This window comes from Toxorhynchites rutilus, chromosome 1, assembly GCF_029784135.1.
Source record: "Toxorhynchites rutilus septentrionalis strain SRP chromosome 1, ASM2978413v1, whole genome shotgun sequence".
Lineage (NCBI taxonomy): Eukaryota > Metazoa > Arthropoda > Insecta > Diptera > Culicidae > Toxorhynchites > Toxorhynchites rutilus.
Genome location: NC_073744.1, coordinates 159,073,182 through 159,099,488, shown reverse-complemented (window position 1 = coordinate 159,099,488; position 26,307 = coordinate 159,073,182). Strand labels below are relative to the sequence as shown.

Below are 26,307 nucleotides of genomic sequence, written 5' to 3'. Positions count from 1 at the left end.
TGATAATGCGGGCGCTACACGATTCGTCCAACGTTCCACTCGAATGTTGGACTCAAACATATGACTCGATGAATCGTCAAATGTTGTGACGAATGTGCTGCTACACGGTGAAGTGAATGTTCGATTCAAAGCAATTGGCCCAAACAATCGGCGAGTATTTGGATCGAATGTTTATTGTTTTTCTCTACCATCAAAAACGTTAGGAAACTGAATGACGAGTACTCAAAACGCTGCCGTAGCAATTGTACTGATATCGGGCTGTAAATTAAAAATGCTTCAAATTAACATTATTAGAATGCAATATTTCGCCGAATATTTAGAACTTTGAGAATCAATTTCACAGTTCCTTCACCTAAAACTTGTAAACAAACCAATCTGTCAAAGATAGATTCGGACGAATCGTGTAGCGGTGTATCGAATATCATCGAGTGTCGAATCAACGAATGACAAAAATCCTTTGACTCGTGTCACTCGCGTTGGAAGGTAATCTACAACGAACGGATTACCTTCCAACGCGAATATTCGACACTCGACATTGGAGGTTCGTAGCTCGTCAGTCGACGACACGATGCGTCGAATCATCGAGCGTCCAGCATTCGAGGGTTTTCGTAGCATCGTGTAGCGCTGGCTTAACACCATTGTACACTGGTGGCTTTATTTAGCAATACTGATGTTTAACCTATTCTGTCCATGTTTTGTATAGGAGGCGTAAAGGGTCCCTTACACGATAAATAATAATGACATTACTTCATCAGAATGACAATAACAATGATCGTGTAAGGTTGACAAAATTGATATGAAGGGCAATAATTATGCAAATCCGGACTTTCTGATCTCGTTCCATCATTACTGTAATAGAGCAGGGACAATATCATTCGAGGTGTCTAGGATACTGTGCGACATCTTGTGTCAAAATCTATATTTGTGAGCCAATTTACTCTCTCTCAGATTAGTGGGCCCAAAGCAATTTAAAATTCTTAAAATTTGAATGAAAGTCATTATTTGCTGTTAAGCCAGCGCTACACGATGCTACGAACACCCTCGAATGCTGGACGCTCGATGATTCGACGCCTCGTGTAGTCGACTGACGAGCTACGAACCTCCAATGTCGAGTGTCGAATATTCGCGTTGGAAGGTAATCCGTTCGTTGTGGATTACCTTCCAACGCGAGTGACACGAGTCAAAGGATTTTTGTCATTCGTTGATTCGACACTCGATGACATTCGATACACCGCTACACGATTCGTCCGAATAGGTCCGAATCTATCTTTGACAGATTGGTTTGTTTACAAGTTTTAGGTGAAGGAACTGTAAAATTGATTCTCAAAGTTCAAAATATTCGGCGAAATATTGCATTCTAATAATGTTGATTTGAAGCATTTTTAATTTACAGCCCGATATCAGTACAATTGCTACGGCAGCAATTTGAATACTCGCATCGTCATTCAGTTTCCTAACGTTTTTGATGGTAAATAAAAACAATAAACATTCGATCCAAATACTCGCCGATTGCTTTGAATCGAACATTAACTTCAACGTGTAGCAGCACATTCGTCACAACATTTGACGATTCATCGAGTCAAATGTTTGAGTCCAACATTCGAGTGAAACGTTGGACGAATTGTGTAGCGCCCGCATTATTTGAATGCATAACACGTAGCACCGAACCTCACTTGATCAATTATCTATAATTTTTCTGAAATCCCTATTAAAACTCATTAGTTTAAAATAAAATTACCACCAGAATTAGTTTTAGCTCAAGATTTTTTCACCATTTACAGAAAACTTGTTGCTCTATTACATAGAGCAACATATTTGATGCGAAAAAAAAAATGATATTTATACTTTTTGATTTTAAAAGTTTGTTTCTTCTACCTGAAAACCCGTTACCATTTTCGCTCCACAACGAAGCTTAAAATTGTAATTCGCGATAGCGACGGTGCAGTGTCGAAATCTTTTGCCCAAATGAGTGGTTGAAGCATACGGGTGAGATACGGTGTCGACATTTACGAGGGTATTAAATGGTAATGAACCAAGCATAAGCTATTGAGATTACTACTGAAAAATACAGTTTTAAATTGTGAATAGATCAATGAAAAAAATTTCAAAATGGTTTTCGAATGCCCCTAACATATTTTTTTGTATCTTCTTCATCCATCACTGAAAGACATTATATTAACAGATCAAATTGTTGAAATCATAATTAGAAACCATTATTAGGAACAACTTTCGTTCTAGATTTTTTCATTGTTTGCAGAAAACCTTTCAAATTATTGATGTGGATGTTTATTTGATACAATAAAATTGATTTTCATTGATAGTTTTCACTTCGAAAATGTGTATGTTTCTCTTACGGCTATGAAGGCTAGAGTTGCTGCATTCCTCGAAGCAATAAAAATGATCGTGTAGGGTTGAAGAATAATGATGATGCCGAATGGAGCGTGTCATTGCCATTACTGATAATGTCGATGCTACTGATCGTGTAAGGGCCGCTTAAGCGACAAAATGAACAAAATCGACTTTTTGCCGTTTTGCATTCTACGCAATATAATACTCAGCATGCAAACAAACATTTTTGTTCGAAGACATTTGAGCAATAAAAAAAAATTTTCCGAAAAATCACCGTTTGTCCGCACAACAGACGTAGTTCCATACAGCTTCCATACATCGTTAGAAAATTTACAATTATAAGTACTATGTGTTATAAGCTGAATTTACATTTGAATCACATTCTATGTAGGGTCCAAACATGCCTGTCACGATAGTGTCTAATTACTTAGTGTTTCCTAATAGATGAATATTATTTTTTTGTTATTATATTTATTCATATTTTGCAACGTAAGACCAAGTCTTCTTATGTTACATTGAGTGAGTTCCTAGTACAAAGTGCCACTAATTAATTTTGATTCGAGATTGTTAAGCTACACATAATGTTCAAACGTTGTAATCGCAATCTTATAAGTAGATACTGAAGATGTGAAACGCTAGAATACCTACTTATGTTAAAAAACGTAACGTATACATGAATTTAAGACGACTTTCAATTTATTGAAGGTTGTCACATAAATAGAATGAAGTCAAAAATCGCATGCCAAGAAATATGACAGAATTAAACTTTCAAATAACATCAGTTTTGTTGCAGTGGATAAAAATGATGAGGTTCTGGAAAGAATTCGCAAAGAGGAATAAATTTGTCACATTGTGACATCACATATTTATTCCATTCGAATTTAGATTCAATACGAATGCCTAAACTGGTTGCGGTCTCAACGAATTGAACAATTCTCGCGTAACTTTTGAAAAGGTCCAATGTAACATTTTTGTCAACTCGAGAAAAACGAAGTTGAAGACCCAAACATTATCCCGCGAATTGTCTTAAAAGCTTTCGATCTTTATCGCTTCTTTCACCACTAGCAGTCAAGAATAACTCTGAAAAACCAATCGTAACTGTTGTTCCGTGATTTGAGATTAAAGTTGAAGACTAGGAGCGAAAAATGTTACATTGGACCTTTTGACTGCCCGCATTTGCACATTGGACATATTACGTTGCACGATAAGAATTTGAAAGTAACTACTAAACAACAATCCAAATAACAGCATTTCATTCTAAAGGCAGATTATTATTGCTATCACTCGTCGAATTGCACTAAAATCGGTAACAACACCTGTAAGAAACAAAAACTCAAAACGACCGAAGTACGACTTCGTATTGTTTTGACTGCTTTGTTACTTCGGACGTTTCGGGCGTCGGAGAAAAGAGGCGTCCGAAGTAACAGCCGGGCGCATAAAATCCGAATCTGTACATTGGATATTTTTTGTATCGGCGGTAAAAAGATGAAGAACATAGATACGTGAACGATTGTTTTTGTAATACATTCAATGATTGAAAACTAATAGCGTGCATCTATTAACTCGATTTGTTTACTATTGTTACATAGGACCTTTTCAAAAGTTACGCGAGAATTATTAGGTGTACCGATAAGTTTCTTCGGGTTTACAACAGATGGCGTAGCTTGATTATTATTCCAGTGAATCAAATTTCCAGACATTCGTTGGAAAGCTACTGTCATTGCGCGTCTTTTTCAGTATATGTCAAAAAGTTGAAGCGTAATCAACATAGTTTTTTTGCCACTTCGAATATGTCGAATTTCGTATCAACGAGAGTATTTTTACGGAGAGTGTTACTTCATTACTTCAATATGAAGAAAAAAGTTGCGGAAAGTCATCGCATTTTGGTGGAAGTTTATGGTGACCATGCTCGAACTGAGCGAACGTGTCAGATGTGGTTTGCACGGTTTTAAAGTGATAATTTTGACTTGGAAGACGAAGAACGTTCCGGACTGCCAAAAAAGTTTGGAGATGAAGAATTAGAGGCTTTACTCGATCAAGATCCGTCACAAACGCAACAAGAACTGGCAAATACACTTGGTGTAGCTCAGCTCTGGTTTTTTGACGTAGGACTACGTCTAACCGGAAGATATAGGGGGTGAAATGGAAATCTAGGCACTGAACAAGTAGGAAAAAAATGCAGGATTTGGAACGCTTATAACTCGAGCATTTCTCAATAGATCGCAAAGGTTTTTGCATCAATTGATAGGAAATATATCTACGCATCTATCATAACGAATAACATTTCATTTTTCTTGAGATAAATAATTGAATAATTGTGAAATATCAAGCATTATCAAAATGCACTATGTGCCCATTTTTGATTGGTCCATTTTGTGCTCTTCAAATCGTACCGACCAAAACGGGCAACCAGAGCAGCAGCGAAATAGAATGAAGCACGATTGGAAAAGAAAAAGAAAAAAATGAACGAAACATTGGTCGTAGTCTCACACATGCGTAATTCTCGAGCCAGCCAGTCAGCTTAAAAATCCCCGCTCCGCTGCCGTAACGATCATTCTCATTCAAACCGTACACCACATCGGTTCGCATCACAACACATCAACAAACCAACCCAAGCAGCCATGTCTGGACAAGGTAAAGAAGGAAAAGTGAAGGGAAAGGCAAAATCCCGCTCGAACCGTGTTGATCTGGAGTTCCCCGCAAGGGTAGCTAGGCCGAGCGCGTTAGTACCAGTGCACCAGTCCACCTAGCCGGCGTTATATAGTTTCGGCCGCCGAAGTGATCGAGTTAGCTGGCAAAGCGACGATAAGAAAACCCGCATTCGGAACAGAACACATTCGGTTCGGTGGACATCAAGACAACAGGCAGTTGCAGCGAGTGGCGAGTGGCAAACGCAATCGCAAAACGGCATCAGGTAGCAGAAGAAAAAAGTTTGTTCTTTATACAAACTGCTTTGGTGGCAAATCCAGAACAAGGCGGCATCGAGAGCATTCGAAATGGTTTTTTTTCAAAACCACGAGTACTAAGTTTTCTAAATTGGAACCATTCCATAAAACAAGGCGCTTTTCGAAATACAGTTCAATGCTTTCTAAAACATTATCCAAAATAATAATAAAACACATATTGATTTTTTCATAATTTGTTTGCCAGGATCGGATGAGTTTGTGAATTTGGCAGTTGTTCTGAGCTTATTGATAGTTGGGGACTTTCCTGATTATTCAATTTTCACCAATTCTTAAATTGTTTCCAGATTGAAAGTACAATAATTTACAGTTAGTTCGACATTTAGCTAATTGGACGGACATGTAATGCGACTTATTTAGTTGGACATTTTTGTAAACATAGAGATCCAAATTATGACCCCACATTGAAAGTCGACACTGTACCACTGTCATCGCAAATGTTCAATTACAGGTTAAAATCGCCTCCAATCCGACACTGAGTGGCGCTTCGACACGTCGCATTGAATTACTGTACAACATGTCACAAAGCTGGATGGGATGAAATTTTCCGACTGTGAAAGCTGTGGCGAGTGGCAAACGCAATCGCTAAACAGAAAGGTTTAGCCGAACAAGATGGGGATATCGAGTGATAACAAAACAATAAACTCTTTAGATTGAAGATAATTTTGTGATCCTGAGAAGGACCCTTTTTAGCCTGCATGTGAATCCAACGAGCGAACAAATCGTAATGAATGTATTTTTTTGCCATCGCTCCCTTTTAACGCTCATTCGTTCGTCTCGTTGGACTCGCCCCTCTGGCTGAGTCTGCCGATTTGTCTCTATCCTGTGAGTGTGTACCGCTAGAATATAAAACACGCGGACCCCAAAAAAATATCTTATTTTCTTTCAAACCGTAAACCCGTGTGGTTGTACGGCATCGGCATCGTGGACGTAACAAAGGAGGACAAGTTAAGGGAAAGGCAAAGTCTCACTCGAACCGTGCAGGTCTCATGTTCCCTGTTGGTCGCATTCACTGATTGCTCCGCAAGGGTAACTAGGCCGAATCGGTTGGTGCCGGAGCACCAATATACCTAACAGCGATTAGAGGGCTTCGGACGTCGGAGTGCTCGAGTTGGCTTGCAAAGCTGCTCACGACAATCAGAAAACCCGCATCAAGAACAGAGCAACTTCGGTTCGGCGCTCATCAAGGCAACAATTAGTTTCAGTGAGTGGCAAAGTGTTTCTCCGGCACGTCGCATTAAATGTAATTTACTGAACAACATGTACAAGCTGGATGGGAAGAAATTTTCCAACTGTGAAAGCTGTGGCGAGTGGCAAACGCAATAGCTAAACAGGAAGGTTTAACCGAACAAGATGGGAATATCGAGTGATAACAAAAACACAACACCAAAGGTTCTTTTCAGAACCATCAACATGTTCATAAAGAGTAAACAGTAAACTAATCCATTTTTGAGGTAGATAGGTAGGTAGTAGGAGAAGAAAATAAAACAATATATTTAAAATATATATTTAACAAAAGCTGTCCCCTTTGTATAGTCCTACGTCACTCCGGTTATGTCCCCGACATTACCCACCCGTCTTTTTTGCATTCAATCGTTACTGGCGATGAAAAGTGGGTTCATTAACATCAACGGCCGCGCGGAATATTGATGCGTTTGAGCCGTTTACTGAAGGAAAAACGGTCACAATACGAGCGAAGACACGATAAAGTTATTTTGCAGCACGACAATGCTCGGCCGCATGTCGCGAAACCGATCAAAACATACTTGGAAACGCTGAAGTGGAAGGTCCTATCCCACCCGTCGTATTCTCCAGACACTGCTCCGTCCGATTACTACCTTTTTCTGTCAATGCAACATGGCCTGGTTGACCAGCACTTCTCAAATGTTGATGAAGTCAGAGTTGGATCGATTCGTGGTTAGCCGACAAACAGGCCGATTATTTCCGCGAAGGGATCCGTGAATTGCCAGAAATATGGGAAAAAGTTGTGACATTATGATCATGGTTTTTTCACCTCTGATCATGGTTTGTCCAGTTTTAGAAATAACAGTTTTTGAATGAAAAAATTCAAATTTTCAAGTAGATGTTGCATTTATCATTGTTTGAGTTTACTGTCATCATAATGATCCATTCATAATTTAGGAAATTCTAAAGAATTTTGCCTTTTCTTGGTCATTTTAAAAGTGTTCACCACAACATACTCAACACAAATAAACTGAAATTCTGCTAGGCGCGAAGTACACCATAAACAAACTGCAGCGCACCAGCGGTTGCCATAGAAATCATGTGGACAAAACAACATTAGTGAATCGGACAACTCATGATCACAATTGAGGTCATTAAAATGCGTTAAATACATGGTTTAGCTATGTAAATCTGATACAAATGGTGTGCAAGCATGATGTTTACAATATTTGTAAGTGTTATAATCCAGAAAACGTTTGAATACGTGCCAAATAACCATCTGGTGATTGATTAAAAGTTAGCTCAAATGAGGGGCACATTGACACTAATAGAAGGTGGATTTTATAATCCTTCAAAACATGTGAATCCCTAACAATATACTATAAAACTACTGTCAATCATGAAAAAGAAAATTTTACTTATATGCTTTGAGACATTCGAATACCTGATTTAACACAGGTGCGCTGAATTAGAGCATTCAAAAAAGTAGACAAACCATAGAAAAAAAGCATAATTTTAGACACCCCTATCCCCCTCCGTGGACATTTTACTATATCCCTCCTCCTGTTGTCCACGTGGACTTTTTTTAATTGTTTTATTAATTGAATTGCGCTTATATTCAATTTAAGTCTATGTTCAATCACAGGAAAGAGCGGTTAATCGTCACTCTCGATTTTCGATTCACCTTCTTTAACTGCGTTTTTTCCATATTTCGGTTAGTATTTTGGGAAAAAAATCAAGACCATATGCTTAACGCTGTCAACGCGAATGTAAAGCAGTTCCCATACGATCATTTTTTCATCATTATCATAAAATATGTCGTCTTGTTGACGGAGGTTTTGATCGTGTGAGGTGTAAAATATATTGTCGAACAATCATAATTTTCCGATTTTTAACATATGGCGAATATGGCTATAAAAAAATCCTATAGATTTGCAAGTATATTATATACTAGCTGACCCCGAAAACTTTGTCCCGCCCAAAATTTGTTTTTTGTTATCAATACCTTCAAACATTCACGTTTTCTTACTAAGCGCAAGTTCATGAGTCCAATCTCAGAACTGTTGATTGATTGATCTTCTAATCGACCCCGTTGAATTTACCTTTTACTAGAAAAATCCTAGTACTTCTGCCAAAACTCATCATTATAATATCAGATTATTTTCAGACATAAGAAGTGTCTAACCACCATAGAAACATTGATTGCACCCTAAAACCTCCAGATGCCTAATTTGGTTGCATTTGCTTGAAAAATTCTCCAGAAATGTAGAAATTTGTGTTTCATTTGTATGGCAGCTCCCCTTTAGAGAGGGGGGAAGAGTGTATAACCACCATAGAAACATTTATTGCACCCTAAAACCTTCTTCTTCTTCAATGGCACTAACGTTCCTAGAGGAACTTCTCCGTCTCAACGTAGTATTACTTGCGTCATTTTTAATAGTACTTAGTTGAGGTTTCTATGCCAAATAACACGCCTTGAATGCATTCTGTGTGGCAAGCTCTAGAATACGCGTGATCACAGTGCAAGTCGGAGGAAATTTCTTTGACGAAAAATTCCCCCGACCAGAACGGGAATCGAACCCGAACACCCGGCATTTTAGTTATGACGCTAACCACTCGGCCACGGGAGCACCCTAAAACCTCCTGATGCCGAATTTGGTTGCATTTGCTTGATTAATTCTCGAGTAATGTAGAAATTTGTGTTTGATTTATATGGCAGTCTCCCCTTAGAGAGGGTGGTGAAGTGTCTAACCACCATAGAAACATTTATTGCACCCTAAAACCTGTACATGCCAAATTTCGTTTCATTTGCTTGATTAATTCTCGAGTAATGCAGAAATTTGTGTTTCATTTGTATGGCAGCCCCCCCTTAGAGAGGGGGGAGGGGTCTCAAACTATCACGAAAACCTTTCCCGGCTCCAAATCTATAAGAATCAGACAGACAGACAAAAAAAAAAAAAAAAAAATATATATATATATATATATATATATATATATATATATATATATATATATATATATATATATATATATATATATATATATATATATATATATATATATATATATATATATATATATTTCAAGCAACTCATAGTTATATTCGATGCTTTTTTGACAATATGATGCTCATCTCTTATCCATATTAAGAGTATACAACAAACTAAATATGGGATGCTCAGCTTATATCAACCATCATTTATGTGTGTATGGCTTTCTTTTCGTTTCTATCTATCGCCTTCAGCAGTCTCACAGCTTATTTTTTACTTTATATTTATCAATTTTCCGTGTAACACAAAACGATCAATTTGTTTACCCTTCATTTTGTTTTCTAAGTTTCTCTCCTACCCTCTTCACAACGTTTTCGTTTTTTTTCTCTGGAATTTTTCACAAATGATTTCCAACGAACAGATTTTATCCTTTCTATTATCTGCGTTCGATTCCTGTTCGGCATAATGATTTTTGTTCATTTCTTTTTTGGTTTGTTTCGCACTGAAACGTAGATGAATCAAATTCAAAGTGTAGACTAAGTCTTGTGTTATCATTAAATCTTTGTTTCTCGCTTTGATCGTTCTCAAGATTGTTTTAAGATTGAACGTGTGTCTGTCTCTCATGAACGGATGCGTGTATGCATTTTTTTGGCAAACAGAACAGAAAAACAGCAATGGAAATAATCGTTATACGAATTTTGCGTGACAGTTAGATGGAGAAGACTTTTTATTTTCGTTTGGTTTCCTAGTTTGTTTTTTTGTTTATTCTTCTGCTTCCTATGGAACAGCTGATTTTTTTTGCATTAAAATATATATCCTCTCTCTCGCGTTTTATTATATATAACTCTTGTTGTATGTGTTTCATTTTTGAAATGAATCGTTGATTAGTTTGTTACCTTTCTCTCTTTTTTCTGAAATAGCTCAAAACTTTGTTTTACAGCTCTCCGCCTTATCTCTGCCCTAGTCTTAATGCTAACTAGTTATGCATATGTTTTACTCTTCTTTCATCTATGTTTCATGTGTCACTGTCTTTGTTTCTCTTAAGATTAAATATACCTCTGGTTTTTTTTTCTCGGAAAGAGGAGTAAACAACCCTCTTAGCCATCGATCGCATTCAAAATTCGGCTAGCTATTCTTGTCTGTTTGACCAGTTTTCCCCACTTCATTTCAATGCGAGTAATTTTATTTTGAAAAAAAAAAATATAAACAGCAACAGTTGTATAAAATTAAACAGTACTTATTCTCGTCCACTTTCAGTCGTGTTGCACGATGAAAGCGGATTCGTTGCGATAACAAAAAGCTGATGTAGATGAGGAGGATGAGGGGGGAAACATAACTTATCGCCACGTGCGGACTATTTACAATCTAAGGCTACACTAATCATAGATAGATGTATAAACGAACAGAAAGAAACTGATAATTACAAGAAATATTCGCTTGGATATGCTTCCCCTTATTCGTACCATTGCCTAAACTTAGTTTGCTTGCTCTCGCCATTCATTAAATATAAATTAACTTTCTTTAAAAGAGGAATGTTTGTTTTTTTCTCCATTATCGACTCAGCAGCTTCAGTTTGAATTCTCCTTTCAAGTTTTATTTTGTTTTCACTTATTCGTACTTTTTCTTTGTGGGCTTTGTTGAGGCGGAGTTTTCTTTTCTGCATTTTACAACAAAAGCGTATTCATTCGTTTGCGCAAATGGTTCTCTTCCTAACACATCGCTTGATTTTTTGTTTCCAATTTTTTTTATTTGCTAGTATGAGTGTGCTCTTGTGTGTTTAAGTGTGTGTGTGGTTGAGAGAGTTTCGATTCAATGTCTGAAGAACGACGCAAAAATTTGCAAAAAAAAAATGATCAGACGAAGTAAGGAAGGAAAATGCACAATTTGCTAGTTTGAGAAACAATATCACATTCCAAGGCTTGGAGCTTGTTTTTTTTTTCTTCGTTTTCCTAGCACAAATCGCTTTCGCTGTGAGTGTCTGTATGTATCTTTGTGTGTGTGTTTCTGAGTGTATGTTATTCTAAGATATAAAACAAACAAAAAGTGTCCAGCACTTTGACAAAGTTAGTTAATCGCTACAAACTATCGGGGTATCAGTTCTCGCTTTTTGTTCGCTGATAAGGAGGAAAACGGAACAAAAAGTTAGGTAAAAGGGTTCGAATAGAACATCCAATGCACTGTGTGCGCTTGTGTGTTCCTTGTACACAAAACAATTCAGTACGAATTACCACAATCTGTCAAAAAACTGGGTTCGGTTTGTTTGGGTTTCGATTGCACCACATTTTGACATAAATAAATAACGTATCCCGGGACTCCTTTTCGTTTTTCTCTTGGAGCGTTGTTTTGAGTGTAAGAGTTTAGCTATTTATACTAGTCATTTATTTTTAATAGTATCCCACGATCAACTGTTCTACTGTGGCTTTCCTTCGGGCCTGAAAGCTTTTTTCCTCAAAGATTTATCCTTGTTTTGTAATCTTGTGTAATTATTTTTGTTTTTTTTTTTCTAAATTGTTATATCTTCTTCGTTGGTATACATTAAGGTCACTCAACACTTATTAGAGATATACTGTTAAAAATGTGTACTGCGCGCGGTTCGCTTCTATTTTTTTCTTTTAAACTTCAATAGCCACCAACAAAAGGCCAAAAATATTCTTCTCTGCTCGATTTTTTGTTTGTTTTTGCTTTAAGGTTAGTTCTGCACAATTACTATGGCGCTTCGTTTATCTAATGGTTTCTTCCGTTTTTCGCCGCAGCTAAAAACACATTTCGTCCCATCGTTTAACATTTCAAAAAGGTAAGGATTAGTTTTGTTTGTTTGTTTTTTCTTTGTAATTCATTATTGTTTGATGGCAGCAGTCATAACTTTAACGTGTGTGTGTTTTTTTTGTTTCTATTAAATGTCTATATATCTTTCGTTTAGGGCGTTACAATGTTGTTTGACGAAAGTGGCGCGGGGCAAAGCATTTGTTTTTTTTTGGTTGAGCAAAAATTTCTCCGGCAAATATATGTGTATTAGTGTGCACGCGTTCGTAGCTCAGCACGACAACAATTATAATGCATTATCCCAACCTCCGGTATTGGAAGGACTGTGTAGTGATTTATCGGCCAGGTAACTCTCTCTTGTTAGTTTTTGCAGGAAAAGAAACCCTTATTCGCTAGTATAAATATATGTATATGTATAAAGAAATCATGTTTCTCTGTATCTTCAAAAAATCCGTACCGATTTTAACCGTGTTTTTTTCTTTGTTATAAAAATTACTTTGTAATTACCATTGTTCAAACGCAGCTGCGTTACCCCTGCTGTTCATCGCATCAAGAAATTCCCTAGTCCTTAAGTGTTTCTGTGATTCCGTGTATTCCGGCGCGTCATCTTCGTCATCACCTACTCTGTTTCTCTGTATAAAATATTAACAGTTTTGTTTTGTAATTGTGAGGATTTTTTCCTGGCTTTTTTTCGTTTATTTTTCACATCCAGAGTGCAGCGAAAATTTTCATGCTGCTCCCGTGTCGCTCTACTACTCGAGGTTAGTTAGTAGTTCTTGTCAACAGTCAACAATGAACGATGAACAAAAAACGGAAATATTTAGCTATGAAACATCCATAATTTAGCTATATAAAATCTCTGTGTGTTCTTTTCGGTTCTTCTAATTTTCTACGATGATCATTTAAAAATGTGTTTCGTTTATGTTGTGTGTTTCTGCACCAGGGAAAAAGACATACAGTCGGCGAAGGTACTCCCGTAGGGTTCCCTACTGTTTGGCGATTCTATCTGTAAACAGCTCTTCGTTGAAGTTTGACCTGTGGCCACAAATATCCTTGATAGAAAACTACCCAAAACGTCTGTGTCGCACCCGGGGCGGAAGAGTCGATTTGCGCCCCCTACCTCCGTCAGAAATAGTATTTTTCCAATTTCTTCATAGAAATTCGGTTCATTCTGCACCCCTAAAATCGTGCACCCGGGGCGGTCCGCCTCCTCCGCACCCCCCAGTCGACGCCACAGGTCAGATACAATGCACATCCCTACCAGGGGTTGGTATATAGTACTCGACAACATAAGTAAACTTGAATGGTGTCATATCTGAAGACTGTGGTAAGAAAAGAGCTCATTAACCATTTTAATTGTTGCAATAAGGCGATACGGAGGTAAGAGTTTTGATATAATTCTAATTCGCGCTTTTTCGCCGGGAAAATGTAGCCGATATTGGGCTCACGAATTATTGTTCTGCTTGACATACGAGGGCGGTCCGATAAGTACTTAGCCTTGTCGCCCGATGGTGTCAGTATCGCCGAAGAGATCACTTATCGTGTAGTACATTCTCGTAAACGGCTACTGTCAAAATTTCAACCGAATCGGACTCGTAGTTTTGTTTTGACCGTGTGTGGAAGCGGGCGTGTCGCGGATTTTAGAAAAATGGAAAATTTAAATTCTGTCGTCACCACGGCCAAATTGGTCGAATTGCACTACAAACTGCTGCCCCATCCACCGTATTCTCCAGATTTGGCCCCGTACGACTTTTTTTTTGTTTCACTCGCCGGGCAGAAATTTGAGTCGAATGAGGAGGTCATCACCGCCACGGAGGCCTACTTTGCAGACCTCGAGAAAACGTATTCTTCAGATGGATTAAAGAAGTTGGAGCATCGCTGGATCAAGTGTATCGAGCTAAAAGGAGACTATGTTGAGAAACAAATCGCCATTTTTCCAAAATCTTTGTTTTTTATAGACTAAGTACTTATCGGACTGCCCTCGTATATGTTTGACAATTTCCCCTCGTAGGATATACCAATGATTAGTACGATATAAAATGAAAAAGCATTTATAAAAAAATCGTTATATTCACTAATTATTTTTCTCAGTGTAGAGATGGACAAACCGTTCATGAATTCTAGAGCAACATATCAAAAGGGTCTATCGATTATGAACGATTCTCTTTACTGACTTTCTCCTTCGGTAACTATGGCCCTGCAGACAAATTTTGAGACAGTTTTTCCACATAGTTTGATAAACGAGGTTCCCTTTTACATTCCTGATTGTCGAACATATCAGGAAATGCTTTTACCGCTGAGTTATTAATGAAAAAGAACGTAGATGATGAGAATCGATCAAATCAGTTAGATGCTTTTGACATGTTGCTCTAGAACTGTTCAAAAGAACTAGTTCACAGAAAAGAGTGAACGAACTCAAACTAACGGATGCAAAAAAGGATGGCTTCATGAAAAACCAAAAATTGTCGCTTTCAAAATGAAACGCTAATAAATAGTTAGCAATATTTCAGGTTACGGTAGTTCGCAAATTGGATTGTTAGAATGAAAATGGGCGGGCTATATCTATGATATAACCGCAAGGTTGACGTGGAACTACATTAGCCTAGCAATCATTGGTTTGTATTGATTAAATTTTTGATTGGATGAAACAACATTTATCAACATTTTGCCTAATCATCAAATGGTATGTGTAGAAATTCAGTGAGCAGAAGATATGAAGGCATATCCTTCAATGTAATATTGAATAACCGAGCCAAAGCGTTGTGTTCGTACCCACTTTTGTAATCCGTGTTAGGAAAGTACTTTTCGGAGTGCAAAAAAAAAATATGCGGATGTAGAAGTACTCCCGGCTTGCATGAATCAACAACTTCAACTTCTACTTTTTATACTATAGAGGTTTCAAACTTGAAAGTTCATTCGCCTCTAGTATCTGCACGATTTTCCCAGGTGTCTATGTTTAGAAGACCGTGTTAGGAAAACAAATTCTGATCTGCACACAAGCAAGCGAATACAAAAGTACCCGCACTTTGCATTTTTTTTTGCAAAGCCGATTTCCCCTTGGTTTTGAAGTCTGGATTTGGGGAACACATTTCAGTCGGAACAAAAATACTCCCGACCTGCGTGAATTTGCAATGCTAATTTTCCCAGACACCTTGGTTCTAAAGTCAGTGTTAGGGGAACAAATTTCAGTCGGAACATAAATGCTGTCCTCGACTTACTTGTTTTTGGAATGTCAATTTCCCCACACTCCATGGGTTTGAAGTCTGTGTTAGGGAAACACATTTCAGTCGGAACAAAAATGCCATCAACTTGCATGAATGCAATGCCGATTTCCTCCAGGCACCTTGGTTTTGAAATCACTTTTAGGGAACACATTTCGGTAGAAACAAAAGCTCCCCCTACTTTCATGTATTTGCAAGGCCGATTTCTCCAACACTGCTTAGTTTTGAAGTCTGTGTTAGGGAACACATTTTGGTGAGAACAAAAATTCCTCTACTTTCATGTATTTGCAATGCTGATTTACCCAAGGTTGCTTGGTTATGATGGCTGTGTTGGGGAAACCGTAAATCGGGCCAATCAAAACGAGGCAGTTAGGGCGTTTAAATAAAGCTTAACATTTTACAGTTATTCAATTGTTTATCTAATGAAAAATAACATTTTATTAGCTACGATAGATGCGTAGAAATTTTCCCTATAAATTGATACAATCATCTTTCTGATCCAGCAAGAAATGTCCGAGTTATAAGCATTAGAAATCTTTCATTTTTTCCTGCATGTTCTATGTTTAGGTTTTCATTTTACCCCCCATATATTCCGGTTAGACGTAGTCCCACGTCAAAAAAAAACTTGGAATATAGTGGTAAAACACAAAAACTCTGGATGAAAACAGATGAAAGATCTCGTAGCAGATGCAACTAGAGCCGTCGGTTAATCGTTCGATTAATTGAAATAATCGAATATCTGCAATTATAAACGAGTAGTTTTGTATCGAAAAATGTAAAATCAAAATATGGACTAATTGTCACAATAATCGCGATTAATAGAAGAAGAAACCATTTTCACTCTGAACTCTGAATAGTTGATAATATCGCGAAACGATTTTCTTTTTTCTTCGCCTGAGATCACTTTCGGCCACCTTCAAACCATCGCCGACTTTCAAAAATCTCGTGGAAGCAGAAAACACACACTCATAGACACCTGGATCTCTTCCTTCTCGGCTACCAAAAAATTGTACGACGGTTTTGTCTTCCGGAAAATGCGAACACGTTTGCGAAACCTTTCCGGAATTGACCACAAAAATTTCCCTGATTTCAATTGCTGATTTCCTCCTAATCCACAAACCGATCTTCGTTTTGATATCCTACTAAAATTGACCCGAAAATATTCCGCGCGCTGCTCTCGCCTAGAGTTTCAAAAATAACACGCATCTGAGTTCTCTATATGTTAATTTTATCTTCCTAAGCTCCGCTCGCAAGCTCTTCACAAAATAACACCCATCAGGGCGTTCAAATGGCTTGCAACCACCAACATCTACTAAATAAAGTTTTGTTTTGTTCTTGTTTCACATCGAGGTAACATTTTTTTACTGTTTGTTTTACTTGCGCTAAATCCAATGCTCCTTCCGTCCGTCCTCCCAGTCGGCGTTTCCTGTGCCTGGTGCTGCCAAAAAATCATTCGCTCGGGCGACGCCTTCGTGTCCACATCCCTGCGCGCTCGCGCTGCATTGCCGTGCAAGATTGTGCGCGCCCGATATGTGCTTTCGTTCGCCAAGTTCCAAAGTGAATCCGGGGACGATCAAACCCCCGGACAATAAAAACACGAAAAAGTATGTGCTCTACTCCCGCTCCCTCGTTACGTTATCCCGGTACTTCTGTCTGCGTCAGAAGATCTGATGCTCTTGTGCCGCCGGCAAGCGACTGTTGGCACCATTGACAAACCGACATGTTTCCTCAACCACGCTGCACGTGTGCAGCTATAGCTTTACTTGGCCTCGTCCTGATCCATCGGTTCTTCAGAGTCCTCCCGGGAGATGTCCGAGGTTCTGTGAATGTGTGAGAAATAAAATGACAATTGAGCACTGTGCGCTGTTCACTACGAAGATTGACCGAAACTTACCGAGAGGGTGGTTGCATCGATAGTCCTGCCATCGCCGTGACCGTGTCCGATTCTTCCCGATCGGCTCCACCCGCACCGCTGACCGCTTGCATCGCCGAGAAGCTTACCGTGTGGGCCAGCCGCTTCACACAGGGCCAGTGCGTCATCTGAATGGCGATGGTTTTCTGCAGCGTTTCTATCGCCGAATGACACGGCGGCCGGGAAAGTTCCGTCGTCGCAATGGGCGACAGTTCATCTCCCAGTAGGGCCCGGATGCACTCCTGGGCGGAATCGCAGATTGCAGGCAGATTGTAGCCACCTTCCAGGGCCAGTACCACCTGCAAATAGGCAATAGGTTTTCGTTGAGGTCTTAGGGTGGGTTTAGACTAGTGATATATTCATGTGAAGAAATATGATGAGATTTATAGAAATCGCATCAACTGTTTACACTAGCGTGAATTTCTATAATGAATATATTCATATTTTCGGTGAATTTATTCACCTGAAGTAGAACTGCATCCAACTTTAGTGATTTCTCACCAGTGAGAAATTCACAAGCGTTTACATATGCTGAATTTATTCAAGTTATATATACCTCGAATAAGTGTATCATATTTATTCTCACCCGTTTACACCTATATTCACGTGAATAAATCCATCTATAGCTATAGATCTCCCTAATGTAAACCCGCCTTTACTCTATTTGGGATCTCGGTGTAGGATTTGGCCTCACTGCAAGAGTGGTGAGAAAAGGTATAGACACCTGAAGCGAAGAAAGAAGGAACAAGCGAGTGAGAGTTCGGACACGAAGGTCGTGAAAAGATTACGCTCTGTGGATAATCCAATAAAAAAGTTAATAAAAAGATTGAGGTGTTTTTATTTCTACACTCGGATAAATTTTCTCGCAGTTTTCCAACGGGCGAAAATACGAATACTTCGTGTGTGTAGTTAAAATTGATGAAGCTATTACCCGAAATACTAGTGGAAGTACTACCAGATATGATAGTATGAGATCGGATTTATTAGTATAAAAAACACATGTTTATTGCAGTGTTATAAAGTCAAGTTTTTCTCTACATTGGACACGATATGTTAGGGCGCGTTTCCATTAGGGTAATTTATAGCCAGTTATAGGATGGATTTAAGCTTGTTTTAAAACGAGCGAATTTTTCAGGTGCCAAATCCTTACAACGAAAACAAGTTGTACGAGATTGGTGAAATAAATTCATATTACTCACAAATGTGAGTTCATCTCGAACTCGATACAATCCAATATAAGAAAATTCAGTACAGCAGGGGTTTACAGGCTTTTGTTTTTATGGCAGAGCACTTTTTATAGGAAAATTATTTGATGGAGCACCTGTAATTTTTTATCAATAAAACAAATCTCGCGTAACTTTTGAAAAGGTCCTATGTAACAAATGTAAACAAATTGAGTTAATGGATACACGCTATTAGTTTTCAATCATTGAATGTATTACAAAAACAATCGTTCACGTATCTATCTTCTTCATCTTTTTATCGCCGATACAAAAAATATCCAATGTACAGATTCGGATTTTATGCGCCCGGCTGTTACTTCGGACGCCTCTTTTCTCCGACGCCCGAAACGTCCGATGTAACAAAGCAGTCAAAACAATACGAAGTCGTACTTCGGTCGTTTTGAGTTTTTGTTTCTTACATGTGTTGTTACCGATTTTAGTACAATTCGACGAGTGATAACAATAATAATCTGCCTTTAGATTTAAACAGCCTTGTTAAACAGTAAAATTCGCGTCGCTAATATGAAATATGTTTTATATTATATCATATTGTGCTCGATAATTTTAAGATGGACGTTCGCGGTTTGGGTACAGTTTTGCTATAGCATTTATGACAATACATGGTAAGCAAAGCAGTACAATGCTAGTTTATGCCGAAAATAATGAATAACGACTCAAACAAAATTAAAATTTCAAAATCAAAGTTTGATTTTCTATTGTGCTAAGTTATTTCTAACAAATATCGGACATATCCCACCACTGTACAAAAGAGTGAGTGAACTGCTTAAAAGAACTAGTTCACTTAAGTGAACGGTTGGTCACTGAACGGTTCATTAAAGTGAACCGTTTTGCCCACCTCTAGTAATTAGTTTCAAATTCTTATCGTGCAACGTAATATGTCCAATGTGCAAATGCGGGCAGTCAAAAGGTCCAATGTAACATTTTTCGCTCCTAGTCTTCAACTTTAATCTCAAATCACGGAACAACAGTTACGATTGGTTTTTCAGAGTTATTCTTGACTGCTAGTGGTGAAAGTAGCGATAAAGATCGAAAGCTTTTAAGACAATTCGTGGGATAATGTATGGGTCTTCAACTTCGTTTTTCTCGAGTTAACGAAAATGTTACATTGGACCTTTTCAAAAGTTACGCGAGAAATCCTGTTTACATTGACCCAACTCAACTAGAACAACTCTATTTCGGTTGCGTGTCGCAGTTACACGACATCTGACCCAGAGTAAACAAGATAAATGACTATATGCCCAGTGAAATTAAATTAAAGAATGTTTTTTTTTTTTCAAGGTGGGTGGGCGCATTTGCTATAACTTTGCGGAGCACAAATTTCCCGCGGAGCACCATTTCAAAACCCCTGATCTATAGGATGGATTTATTCACGTGAAAATATACAGTCTATCGCAAAATTAAGTATACACCCCGTGTTGGTACTTTCGAGTTTTTCGAGGTTAGAAAGTAAATAATTAAAAGCGACTCATATTCATCGTAAAATTTATCCTTTTCACTCTCATGTAGGGATAGAAAAATATTAAAATATTAACATTTCTACTTCATGTTTAAAACAAAAAAAACACATTTCAAACGTAGCAAAAACGGGTGTACAGTTCAAGTTTTTATTGAAAAGAAAACTGAAATCAGTCCAGAAATGTTAACAGATAACAAAAATCAATCTCCTAGGATTTGGCATGGCCTCCTTTGGCATCCAGCACTGTCTACAAGCGCCGAGGCGAGAATTTTGATCACTGTAAATGGAATGCTCTCCCAAATCTCCTAAATCGTCGTTTCGAGTTCTGCTTCGTTCCTTGGGTTTTTAATCTTCATTTCTTGATTCCCTATCATAGATGCTCAATAGTGATGAAATCCAGTGATTGTGGAGGTGTTTTGACTTGATTGAGACATTATAGAGCAGGCACTCCCACACGATGAGATCAGTTTGCTTCGGGTCATTATCCTGTTGGAAGTAGTAATCACGAAAAAGACCCAATTTCTGCACGAGACACTGAAGGTTACGCTTTAGGATGTTCAATGAAGCCATCTTGTCCATTGCCCAATCGATAAACCTCATGGTTCCAGTTCCAGAAGCCGCCATCGAACCATACATCATCTGACTGCTGCCGCCGAGTTTTACTGTGGGCACCTAATACTGAATTTGGAGCATCAATCTGGATTTCCTCCACAACATATGTCCTCCATCCGATTCAAAGAGATTGGTTTTCATCTCATCCGTATAAAGGACCTTGTTCCAGAACTCGCTAGTTCTATTAACATATGCCTTAGCAAACTATAGTCGTTTTTTCATATTCTCCTTTGAGATGACATACTTTTCACGGCCAACGCGATCTTTCATATTGTTCCTGTATGCTGCTCTCCGGACAGTATCTGTGCTGACAGGTCTTCCAATGGTACCGGCTACTTCGATGGTCAATTTAGGAATGTTTGTTTCAGGGTTCTTTCGAAATGTTCGCACAATTACTCGTTCATCATCAGAAGACAAGATACGTTTGTGTCTTCTTCTCGGGAGGTTTTCCATGGTTCCTTCGTTTTTCCACTTGTGTATAATTTTCTTTGCTGCATAGTGGGTTCTTCCGACTATATCGGCTATTTCCTGCAATGTCTTTTCACGACAATTCATATTTATTATCATTGTACGTGTAACAATATCTATTTCTTTCCTCTAACTTGCCATTTTGATATAAACTTTTTCAAACTTCAATAAAAAACAAAAACCATCCCTGCCCAAGCAGTGGTTAAGTGTTGACATCAATCACTGACGAAAAAAAGTACGCTAATTCGCAAAGATCTTACTTACAGGGCTAATTTGTTCGGAGAAATTTAAGGTGTACACTCAATTTTGCGATGTCTAGAATAGAGATTGTTTTCAATTTCTAAGAATAAACAATTAGCAGAAAACTTTTCGCGGAATTTCATTGCACGTACAGCTAGTTAAATGTGTGAGTAATTAATATGCATCAAAAGAATCAATGTATTCAAAATAGATTATATCAAATAAACGGAAAGTATCGTCAAGTAGCATTTGTACACTAAATTTTGCGATCGACTGTATTTCAAGTGGCGGTACGTTCCCAACACTAGGTTGCGCCCGACTCGGATCGCGTGACCTCGGCGACTATCCTCGTTATTACTTATTACAGTATTACCTGGAAAAAATGCTATCGAGTTGACCAGATCAGACGTATCCACTGAAGTACCAATCCTAATTCGCTTCCTTATCCAAGTGTGAAGATGAAACACTACTAGTTCGGTTCCTTTTATTCATGTTGACATCAGCAGGATGGCCAGCATCGGTGAAGAACGAGTTGCAAACCTTGCTGAATTCGAACTGTCGTTGATTATATATTCAAAGTTTCACGCATCTCCTAGGATATTCTCCTGAGCAGTGAGTCTACAGCAGCTGGAACGCGACAGATTTGTATCCTAGGCTCGGCACAGCGAACCGGTTACATCCATTTGGAGCCAAAATAGGTCGAATAATTGATGACAGGCGTTAGCCTATCAAATTCACCACTGAACAAGATTCCTTATCACTAGCGGATTGTCCGAAATACCGGCACATTTTAGGTGAAACAATTTGTCGCACTTCCAAGAGGCGATTCAGGCGCTGCGAGTGGGGGCCGTGAAGCACAGGGTTGCCTCACATCTTTTAACCATTGTAGGAGGTGGAAAAAAACACCGCGGAGACATTCATTGTTCGATGAGGCGTTTCACAATCTGAGAGAAGCAAGCTCGCCGTCGGTAAAACAAGTCCAAGAGAAAAGTTGACGGAACGGTGACGGAACATTGTATGTGTAGCGCACAATAAGCACAATTGCGTTATAAAAACTGAATCTTCAGAGGACAGTTGGAAAAAGTGTGTCCTTCAATAGATAGAGAAATAGTTTGCAACCGCTTACAACCGCAACCGCTATGTAAACTTTTCTACAGTAAACTATAAATAAACTTTTCGGAAATATGTGAACTTTTCTACACAATTACTTTGATGAAAATACACACATTGTGATGTAGGACAAAAACCATTCGATTGGAAAGAAAAATGCAGGTTTAGGCTAATTTTAGATTTCTAGATTTTTCTGTTTTTCGTCATTTCCCGGAAAGGTGATGATTGTAAAAAAATCTTGGACGTTGGATTTTTTAACGTCACTGATCAAAATTACTGAAAAAAAATTAGAAAAAAATTGTCAAACAATTTTTTTAATTGCTTGGTACGATATGGGCTAATCAGTACGAAGAGGAATGTATATATGGGCACATTATACCGTTTTAGTTTGATCTGTTTTAGCAACAGACTAAGTATACATGCGGTCGGTTTTAGCCAACAGACCAACCCAAACAAACTATCGGAAAATGAGACTTCTGTGATTTTGAAACACGACAACAACACGACAATGTGGTCAATGTTGTAAAATCAACTTGGAAATGCAACAATATGTATTGCTTCTTCCAAATATCACTTTTCGAATGATGATACAAAGTCTGATATTATCAAATTTGAAACTAGATGCAATAATTATAAAAACTAAAATCATCCAACAACAGCTGCTTACCTTTCCTCCGGCCAGCTTCATCAGCTCCCGTGTCAGATAACCAAAGCATGCAGGCGAGACTAGATAACCACCGAGGGGAGCCGGATGACCAAACGCGGCATCGAATCCAGCCGACACCAGTATAATATCCGGCTGAAAATCTCGTGCGATTGGCATTACCACCGTCCGGAAGGCAGCCAGATACTCGGCATCGCCGAGTGGTGGATCCAGCCCTCCGGACCAGGCGATGTTAACGTTAAAGCCAAGTCCCGCACCGGTGCCACACTCCGTAGGACCCCCGGTGCCGGGGAAGAAATTTCCATCGTCGTGTCGATGTATCGAAAGATACAGCACGTTCGGATCGTCGTAGAATACCTGCTGTGTTCCGTTGCCGTGGTGCACATCCCAATCGACGATGAGAATTCGCCGAACTTCCGACGGGAGGCGCTGATGCAGCATTTTCGCCGCTATGGCTATCGAGTTGAAGAAACAGAATCCCATGGCGGCGTTTGGTTCCGCATGGTGGCCAGGAGGACGCACCACAGCGAACCCATTCCGAACTTCCCCTTTGGCTGTTTTGTAAGCCAAATCGATCACACAACCGGCGGCCATTCGGGCGGCAGCCGCCGTGTGGTGTTCGTTCCAGGTAGTATCCAGATCGACACCAACGCCACCACACGCTAGCCGGACAAAGCTCACCCTGCTGGTGTCCACCTTCTGCCGGTTGATTTGATTCGTACCAAATACGAGGGAATGGGCTTCGGTGTGGACGGTTTGCAGCTCTTCCTGTGTTGCCTTCCGAGAGCGTAGTTTGTCACAGCGGGAGGCCAGACCAGTTTCCACCAAACGGGCCCACACGCTCTGCAGACGACCGCTGTGCTCCGGATGGGTGGCATTATCCCCACAGCCACAGGAGTGCTTCAGCATTAGACTGTCAAATGCTAGCCCGGTTGTTATTTTCTCACTCTGTTGAATCAACCGGAGAGGTATTGCGGAAGCGGAGGAAGATGTGGTAAGTTGCAGGGGTCCTTGACTCGTGAGTTCTTCAGTGGTATAGCTCAGCATCGATCGGCTACGATTCTGAACTGTGAGGTTCACCGGCGGAGGGATATCGTCCTGGCCGGTGTCCGACAGCGCAACTGGATGGTTACTGCTCGCTGGGGTTCCAAGGTGAACCAGTGGACTAGAGGAGGTGCGCGCGAGAGGTCGTAACAGGGAGCGGTTGTACGGATCCTCTAGCATTCCGAGCTGCATCGAATGCTGCATAAGGGCAAGCTCGCGCTGTTGGGCCTGCAGATATTCAACGTGTTGCTGCTGCTGGAGACTTTCCGCAGGATCGCGCAGCAGCGTTGTGTGGGATGTGCTTTTGATTACACTGTTCGATGTTATGACCGTCGTTTTGGGGGGCTGCTTCTTGTCCGTCAGGTCGATCACCTCCCCGGACTCGACTTCCTCCTTGAGCTCCGGTTCCCGCACGCAGTTGGCACGGTTCAGCGCCGTCTGGCGTATCTTCTGCTTCATCAGCATGTGCTGCTCGTACGCCTGACGCTCGGCCTGTGTTTGATAGATAAGGTAAGATAAATCATCTTGGATTGTGCGAAAATGTTTGCAAATGTGCCATTTCAAATGAAATCGAACTAAAAATGCCAATTTTAAAAACTTGTATTTTTGATTCGAACTAAGGTTTGTATTCCGTTTGGGTTGGAGGAAATATGAGTTTTCCACAGCATTTGGGAATTTTTGACTCGAGTGTAACTTTTGAAAAGGTCGTATCGATTTTAGTAAGAGAAATTTTTGATAATTTATATCTCAAAAACTATGAGTCGTATCGAAATAGTGTCTTAGAAAATGTTGTAGAGTATTGATGTTACGACCTTTTCAAAAGTTACACTTGAGTCAAAAAATCCCAAATTCTGTAGAAAATTCATATTACTTCCAACCCAAACGGAATACAAACTTTCATTCGAATCAAAAATACTCATGTTTTGTCATTTGTCGAATTCATTTGGAATTGCTCAAATACATACATCACTATTTTCGTAGTGCGTCTGGCCTATGTTGACAACACCACTGGCAGCCCCGGTCAGCATCGGATGGCCCAGGGGAAGAGGTGCGGATTGTGTTCTCCCGAGCGGGCGATGCCCTTGTTTGTGCAGCCTAGCCTGTGCGACTTGCGCGTCCGTTATGGGCTGTCCGTAGACTATGGGAACGCCCGAGTGGATTCCACCCGGATGGGTCGGGTTTATCGAGAGGCCACCGGCGGCCGCTGCTGCCGCCGCCACAGCAGCCGCCTGCAACTGCTGCTCCGTTAGCTGCTCCAACATGGAGGGATGATGACTCACGAATGGCGGTGGAGGAGGATGATGAGATAGAGGAGGTGGCGGTGGCTGAGGATGAGGAGGTCTCAGCGGTACCATAGCCTGTACAGAAAAATGATCAAAGCCGTTAGCGTGGATTATACGATGGCGATAAAAGTCTTACAATATGGCTGACGGAGTGTGCATCGGCCAGATGTGGCCTACCGAGCGAGATGTTCGGCATCGAGGGCGAACTGAACAGGGACAGATCGTTGATGCTGGACCGACCAGGTCCATACTGAGGATCTTCGTTCTCCTCCTGGATGGGAGCATTCGAGGGTGATCCGCGACTGCCAATTGCCGGGGGCGAGTTGGGACCCGAGTCCGGAGTGCCTATGATGCAATCTGTAAGTCATTATTTTGTTCAATCGACATTTGGATATGGAGGAAAGCGTTTTTTCCTTCGTAATGGGGATGAATCGGTGATGGTTAGTTTCATTAGCACACTCACACAACACTCAGGAGAAACACTCTTTCGCGTGCAGCTATTTGATTTTTTAAATATAAAATATTTTGAAAGAGGCACCAATATACATACTTGCAGGATGGGCAGCCATTTGCGAAATCTGCTGGGAATGTGGGCTTGACTGCTGTTGGGCCATTGTTTGCTTTTGGAGTCGCCGCTGGGCGGCCTGCTGGAGACGTTCCTGACGGCGGGCTGCCAGCGGTCCGGTCATGGCGCGTTTCTCGATCACCCGCTGCTTGAGGCGAATCTTCAACAGGTTGGACTCGGAGGCTGTCGTGGCAAGAGCATGCGTTCGATTGGAGGAAGTTAGTGATTACTTGGTAGT

The 26,307-nt window shown here is 39.9% G+C and overlaps 1 protein-coding gene across 11 annotated transcripts in view; it reads right to left on the bottom strand.

Moving 5' to 3' along the window:
- Nucleotides 1-9,753: 9,753 nt before the first annotated feature.
- Nucleotides 9,754-26,307, bottom strand: part of LOC129775285 (histone deacetylase 4) — a 138,777-nt gene continuing 122,223 nt past the window's right edge. For 8 of the 11 annotated variants that reach the window (XM_055779876.1, XM_055780465.1, XM_055780133.1 and 5 more), the window contains 6 exons: nt 26,055-26,252; nt 25,641-25,861; nt 25,187-25,579; nt 23,181-24,713; nt 17,366-17,682; nt 9,754-17,291 (listed from right to left, as the gene is read on the bottom strand). In XM_055779876.1, coding sequence (XP_055635851.1) covers nt 17,231-17,291; nt 17,366-17,682; nt 23,181-24,713; nt 25,187-25,579; nt 25,641-25,861; nt 26,055-26,252 — 2,723 coding nt within the window. In that variant the 3' untranslated portion in view covers nt 9,754-17,230. The remainder of the gene's footprint in view (nt 17,292-17,365; nt 17,683-23,180; nt 24,714-25,186; nt 25,580-25,640; nt 25,862-26,054; nt 26,253-26,307) is intronic. The other 3 variants (XM_055780380.1, XM_055780640.1, XM_055780723.1) reach the window with 3 other exon arrangements.